Source organism: Drosophila novamexicana, unplaced genomic scaffold (genome assembly GCF_003285875.2).
Source record: "Drosophila novamexicana strain 15010-1031.04,08,12 unplaced genomic scaffold, DnovRS2.1 tig00000008-arrow-pilon, whole genome shotgun sequence".
In the NCBI taxonomy this organism is placed as follows: Eukaryota; Metazoa; Arthropoda; class Insecta; order Diptera; family Drosophilidae; genus Drosophila; species Drosophila novamexicana.
Genome location: NW_020824765.1, coordinates 4,070,615 through 4,077,880, shown reverse-complemented (window position 1 = coordinate 4,077,880; position 7,266 = coordinate 4,070,615). Strand labels below are relative to the sequence as shown.

Here is a 7,266-nt window from a genome sequence, read left to right as displayed (position 1 = left end):
TTACCAGAAGTTATTTTTAGCTTCGCACAGATAAACCACGAGCAAACTGCTTGAAGAGAATATGAGAATACGATTTTTGTATTCTTGGCTTGGGGCAATAAAAAACATATTCCTAATGCCCAACTGACTTAAGTAAGTAGTTAAAAGATTACAAGCAAGAGCAAATAAGCATTCAAATTGTCAAATAAACAAAATAACAACGATAAGCTGGCAGTTTATAATATATATAATACAAAAATAAATGAAACTTCAAACGCCACAATTTTTAACTACACATTAAAATGTTTTATGTTCATAGAACAATAGCCCAATATGACAGAACAGCAATAAACACTTTGAAGTAGCTGCTAAATGAATTCATTAAACATAAATTTCCCAAAATAATTGAGCAGGTTTTCAATGAGCTTAGCCCAGTGTGCGACGCAGAGCGCTTACCGCTTTTTGCTTTTTTCAACGTCTTCAAGCTTTGCGATTTTCGTGGCGCGCAGTGTTTGTTATTAAGTCAAAGTGCGCGGATCGCATTTGTCGGAGGGGAGAGACTCCTGCCAAATAAGTTGAACTTTGTCGTCAAGTCAAGTGAACTGTGTTCTTGTTGCTGTTGCTGTTGCTAAATATTTATTTATGTACATAATTGAAAAGGTGGCATTTATTGCACATTAAGAGGTGTCAAGAAGCCGTTAAGCCTGTGCTTAAACTATTTAACATAAAAAGGTAAATAGACAAATATGCTAGAACAAAGAGTTTTCAATACGCCAATTAACAAATCTACGAATAGACATATTCCACCTTCCACCTTCTACTCGACTACAATGTTTTCTGCTACGCTTTGTCGCCTCTTTGACCTCATGTCTTACCTTCGCAATCGTTTTACTTGTTGCCGTTCGCTCTTTCGAGCGCCAATCCCAAAAATGATCTCACAGAACAATACAAGAAATTCGGACCAGAAGCACACGTGTGAGATCATAAAAAATCAAATCGAAATCAAAATTGTCTTCCACTTATGTTTGTATGTGAGGCAGACACAAGCCACAAATTATTCCAAGAAACAACACATAGCACATAATTTTTTTAAAATGTATATATGTGTGTTCCATCTAGATGTTGCGATATGGTTAAATTTGAGAATGATGCATTGCCACCAAAATATATTTAAATAAAAACAGATTTCTATGGCCACCATTAAATTTTGGTGCCACAGAAATTACGCTTTAGATGTATAAATATATGCCTGTCCCCCAAAACTTTGGGCGCGGCGATGCGTGTAATGATGCGAAAATTTACTGTACTATAAAAACATTTCACATTTAAATATAAGCATATACTATAACCACAAAGTTCAGCTCTATTGTCTAGCTAATTAGGCAAACCAATCATAATAAACTTATTCGTGTGCTTTGTATATGCCATTCGCACCGACTTATTCGTTATTCAGATCTGAATACTTCATCCCTGACTTTACTACACGATTTTAATGGATCGAAACTTGCGTACGTTCAGCCTTTTAAATCTCTGACTCCATCTCCATTTCGGTACAGCCTTCGCGCGGCATACAAATTTCCGTTTTGAGTTTAAGTGTGTTTTATGTCTATTTAAGTGACAAGTTGCGATGATATCAAAGCATGTCATCAGCCTCGAGAATTGGACTATTGCAGTCGGCTGATCTTCGGTATAACAGATAGTGTGTATGCTACGTTGATATTAAGTCATGTCATCAACCTCTAGAAACGGACTTTTTAGCATTCAAAATGTGGAAATTGGCTGATTTCCAGTATAACAGATTGTATATATGCGTCGATGATATCAAAGCAAGTCATCAGCCTCTAGAAATGGTCTTTTTAGCATTCAGAATTGGCTGATTTCCAGTATAACAGATATCAAAGCAAATCATCAGCCGCTACCAACGTACTCTCTTGCAGTCGGAATGTAAGAATTGGCTGATCATCGGTATAACAGATTGTATGTATGCGACAATAATATCAAGGCATGTCAATAACCCGTTGAAATGGACTCTCGTTGATATTATTGCAATATATCAGCCTCCATATATGGACTCTTTTGCAGTTACAGTGTGAGAATTGGCTGATGTCCAGTATAACAGATAGTATGTATCCGAAGATGATATCAGCTTCTAGAAATTGGCTTTTTTGCAGACGGCTAATTTGCAGTATATCAGTCTGAATACATATGTATGCGATGATAATATCAAGGCGTGTTATTTAACCGTAGAAATTGACTCTTTTACAATATAAGAATTTTCTGATCTTCAGTATAACAGATCTAGGCATGTTATGTTAGCTATGGTATAACAGCTTCTATCAGCCTCTAGAAATGGAATTAGGGAACTTGGGTTTGTGGCTGATCTTCATATAACATATAACAGCTTGTATGTATGCGTATAACGGTTTTTAAATTGATCTAAAGCCATCCGACATTAGATCAGCTTTTCAGCTTTAATGACACCCACGCTTACCCCTATTTCATTTAATTTATTTTGTTTGCTTCTTTTTATTATTTAAATTTTAACAAGCTGCTCAGTAGTATATCAAATAGATGACGTCAAGCTTTGTGCTTAAAACAAGCCAAGCAGATTCAGTTTAGAGTCTTGTTTGAAATGAATTTATTTACTTATTTTTGCTCAATTTAATGCGAGCGTCCGTTTGGCTTGCAACAGTTCATGAACTTTTGTGTGCAGGTTCTGGAATTTGAATGTATGCGTGTGTTTTTTTTTTACTTTTTATTCAAGTATTCGAAAATACTCGAGTGTTGACTTTTGTGGAGGAAGGTGTCAGAATGCAGTATTCCGATTATTGATATATATTTTGTGTTCGAATCATTTGCGGCGGCGTCTTTTGTTGCATTGTGTGCAAGAATTCAGTTAATTTGTGTGTTTTGTTCGCGGCGTTTGCGCCAATTTGTTGAGCAAACATTTCGACAAAATATCACGCACGAGCCGCAAATGCAATGCGAGTATGACAGAATTGGCAAATATACATGGATTGCCTTCGCACCATAAGAAACTGTAGCAAATGTTTTATCAGCCTTTGTGATTTCATTATTTGTTAAAGCCAATCATTATCAGATAAGCCTACTCTGATTAATTATAACTACAACTAGAACACGCTATCATCATTGTTTTTGTTGTCGGATTGCCACTTCAGAAACTGAATTGATATTTCTATTTGGGGGCAGGTGTTTGCTAAATCCGCAAAATATGTTACTTTCCAGCCCTGTTTCACGTGGAATGCCGCTCAGACAATAGTACAATATTTAATTGGCAAATCAAATGTAAGTAAATTGCCAACATTTTATTCCTAGCTGCAGTTTGGGTGAATAATCGCTATTTTTTGCTATGACAAATGTCTTTGAAGAAAACCCAAAAACAAAATGAACAAAACTAGTTTCTAGATTCCTCGAACTTGACTTAGTCGCGTTTTGAGCTAATTGGAAAAGACTGGAACTGCGTTTATACCATGAATAAAATGTTAATCCATCAAAAGTGATCTCACATGACGTAACTCAGAGCTTGCTTTTGTCGCTGTCTCAAATGAAAAGATCTGTTACATGGGCATATCACAGGTAACACACACAGGTAAACACACATGAATGAAGACTTTTGGGTGCGCCTTCTGCTGTCGGCCTGGCAATTAAATTACTTTAAATTTGTCAATTCACCAGTTGAATTCATGGCGAAGCCCAAACAAGATGTCAACCCGAACGTTTATCTATTAAGAGTCAATTTAACTCACTTGCGAAATGGTCATCGATATCAAGAGAGCACTCGACATTAAAGGTCTGATATTGATAAAATAGGTACAATCTTCCACTCCAAGGTAAAAAGAAAGAACGTGCGCAGGAGAAACACGGCCATCAAATACTCTATATATCACTATCAGATACATTTTATAAAATTGAAACATATTAATTATATCTCGCTCTCTCTCTCTCTACCCCTCTCTCTCTCTCTCTCTCTCTCTCTCTCTCTCTCTCTCTCTCTCTCTCGCTGTCTCTATGCTGTGCTCTTGGTTCTTCTGTTCTTCAGACTCATTTTATTGCAGGGTATACAAAATGATTAAAGTGAAACATTTTGAAGGCATGCATTGAAATTAAAAACAAATAAAAAGGCAAAAAACGAAAAGATGAAAAACTTGAAAATACATAAATCTTGTTCTCGAGTCTATAGTTTTCATTTAAAATTTAGCATTGAGTAATCGTTCATTGATATTAATGGCAAGTCTCTGACTTTAGAACGCGTAGATCAGGCATTTATTGTCGAATGTTGTTGTTGTAGTTGTTGTTGTTGTGTCTGTTGCTGTTGCTCTGATGTGCGGGGGCATGGCCAACCGCTTGTAACCCATTTTTGGGCTGGCAACTGCTCTTGACCGCATTGCGTCCGACACTTGCGCCAAATAAGACCGAGAATCGACGATCTGGCCATCTAGGGGGAGGGGTCAGGGGGAGAGGGGAGGGCCTTCGCCTTGGCCAACATGCAGAAGTGGCTGCTAATCCCCTGATCCGGGCGATGCGTTCAATTAGGCTGAGGCTTAGTGTTAATGCCGTTCTCTTGCCAATATTTGCCATTTAATATTTACACTGATTTTATGGCCTGTTGCCAATTGCCAATTGCCAATGCAGCTCTCCAGCTGATTAAAGCCGAGACGCAGTTAGGCCAATATCTACTTAATGCTCAATTATTAATTAAGTATGCTTATTTATTTACTAAGTGCGCTGCATGACTAAAAACATATGTATGTACACAGCTAGTCTGTGTACATTTCAAATTAATTAAGAATTTCCCGAAACTAACAGCTGAAGTGTAATTCATTAACGGACATACAATGCAAATAAAATACCTTAAGCCAAAGACAATACATTAGATTATATTAGATGAATTAATAAGTGTTTATATTGCCTTTGCCTGAAGAAATAGCTAAGCAGGACTTGTCATGTGTCAGACAAAGAAGAGTTAGTCCTTTGTCGGAATCCCTTTAGTAATCAAATATTAGATCATATGAGATATAATGAGTTTGGCCAATATTGTTCTGTTTTTAGCTCAATGAGCAGCAATGAGCATGTACCATGAAACATAATGAACATCATGAAGTGTACTCAATATCATATTGGTTGTCTCGCAGTTAATGGCAATCTGTGTCAGCTATTATTAGCTTCATTTGGAATATCTGCACTCCTTAAGTTTTGATTTTAAATTGAATTAAAGTGCATATTAAAATGCTTTGCTGCCATCCAAGTCAATTGGCAGTAGCTGTGAAGGTGTCGGATAACCAATTAGGTGCCATGTCGACGATGTCATCCAGCGGAAGTGGCTGTCATCGTCGACTCATAGATATTACCCATTCGCATTACACTGGCCACGTCCAGACTGTAGTCGGGCCCGTATTAAGAGCTGCATTCAAATGCGGTCATCGCCCACTTGGACGGCCCGTGTCCGACAATTGTTCACTTCCATAATTAATAGGCTCCGGCTTCTGTCTGTGTCTTGCAGCGCGTCATTGTCTGGCCGATCGGCATCTGGAGAAGATGGGCAAGTTCGAGTACTCGCTGGGCCTCAATGAGTTCAAGTCCAAGGAGCTGCGCCTGTGGCAAGCGCTTGTCGGCGAGTTCATTGGCAATCTGATATTGAACTTTTTCGCCTGTGGCGCCTGCACGCAGCCAGAGGATGGCACCTTCAAGGCGCTGGCCTTTGGACTGGGTGTCTTCATGGCCATCACTGTAAGTACAGCCGAGGGAACCGACCCACTTGGCAACTAAATCCACATCCTGCATTTCCTTCAGATCGTGGGCCATCTGAGCGGCGGTCACGTCAATCCCGCCGTGACCCTGGCCATGCTCATAGCAGGCCGAATCAGCGTACTTCGAGCGGTCTTCTATATAGTCTTCCAGTGCCTGGGTGCCATTGCCGGCACGGCTGCTGTCAAGGTGAGTTCCGATTCATTGTTCAAGGTAGCCAAACTAAGCCTCCTTGTCTCTGCAGATCCTTCTCGATCCGCTATATCACAACGGTCTGGGCCACACCAGCTTGGCCCACAACATTTCCGAGCTGCAGGGTCTGGGCATTGAGTTCTTCCTGGGCCTAGTTCTGGTGCTGACCGTGTTCGGCGCCTGCGATGCCAACAAGCCGGACTCTCGCTACACGGCGCCACTGGCCATCGGCATGGCCGTCACCTTGGGACACCTGGGCACTATTCAGTACACGGGCGCCAGCATGAATCCGGCTCGCACTGTGGGCACGGCCTTTGCCACCAACAACTGGAACGCCCACTGGGTCTACTGGGTCGGACCAGTGCTGGGCGGCGTGACGGCTGCTCTGCTCTACACTCAGGTGCTGGAGGCGAAGACTCCACCCAAGAGCAACGAGGTCGCCGAGAAATATCGCACGCATGCCGACGAACGTGAGGTGAGAGCTTTTGCGGCTTGGCACGATAAGAGTTTCTATTGAAACAACAACGAGACACCTGAAACATCCACAAACACACATCCACACACACACACACGTACACACACACACCCACAAACACTCACACACTCTCAAATTAATCAGTGTAAATAAGTTACCAAGTGAAATTCGTGCTGGAAAACAGTTCCATTTAACATTTTCCCCCCAACTCTCATCCCACAGCTGCGCAAACTGGAAGGATCACGCGACTATGCTTAAGATGATATCCTGCTTCTGTAGCCTGCATCACATCGGGTCCACTCGAATCCTGCGAGTCGAAAGGCAAATGCTCACAAGAATTGGAATTGATTCCGTTTCGTTGTAATCTTGAATAATTTTCCGTATACGTGTTAATTTTTGTACGTACGAGTATTTATGTAATTATTTATGCAACACCCATTTTTAAACTAATACCTAATTTAAGCTGTGCTTAACGCCAATTCAACAAACTTCTTATACTATATATACGAGCGTTCATAATAAAGATAATTATCACGAAATTACAACAAGTTGAATATTCGAAATCGAACAAAAAACCGTATCTATTCTTATCGAAAATGTCGAAATGGTTGGAAACGGAATTAAGATGCATCGCAGAAATCTCTCCAATTTGCCTACGTTTAATCCTTACCACACATGCATATATGCTTATATTAAACTAACTAATGCATTAGCCAAGAAAATAAAATGTAGCTTTTTACATATTTAATAAGTAAAGACGACTTGGCGCAAAACGTTATACGACAAATACTTCTAATTTCGCGGGTACTTAACAGCTTATGTTAAGGTTATGTTATGTTATGATACAAGGTTAA

General features: G+C 39.9%; 1 protein-coding gene across 2 annotated transcripts; it reads left to right on the top strand.

The window, feature by feature from the left end:
- Positions 1-490: 490 nt before the first annotated feature.
- Positions 491-6,951, top strand: LOC115760777 (aquaporin AQPAn.G). Of its 2 annotated transcripts, XM_030702280.1 has the most exons (5): positions 493-711; positions 5,501-5,727; positions 5,791-5,934; positions 5,990-6,412; positions 6,635-6,951. In XM_030702280.1, exons 2-5 carry the CDS (start codon positions 5,536-5,538, stop codon positions 6,668-6,670), a joined length of 795 nt encoding a protein of 264 aa, XP_030558140.1. In that variant the 5' UTR covers positions 493-711; positions 5,501-5,535; the 3' UTR covers positions 6,671-6,951. The 2 variants fall into 2 exon arrangements, with proteins under 2 accessions (XP_030558131.1, XP_030558140.1); XM_030702271.1 differs by lacking the exon at positions 6,635-6,951 and having other exon boundaries at positions 491-711; positions 5,990-6,469.
- The last annotated feature ends 315 nt before the right edge of the window (positions 6,952-7,266 follow it).

Coding starts and splice junctions, on each gene's coding strand:
- LOC115760777 (XM_030702271.1), top strand. CDS start 5,536: ATGGGCAAGTTCGAGTACTCGCTGGGCCTCAATGAGTTCAAGTCCAAG. Junction 5,728..5,790: donor GTGTCTTCATGGCCATCACT/GTAAGTACAGCC, acceptor CATTTCCTTCAG/ATCGTGGGCCATCTGAGCGG. Junction 5,935..5,989: donor CCGGCACGGCTGCTGTCAAG/GTGAGTTCCGAT, acceptor TTGTCTCTGCAG/ATCCTTCTCGATCCGCTATA.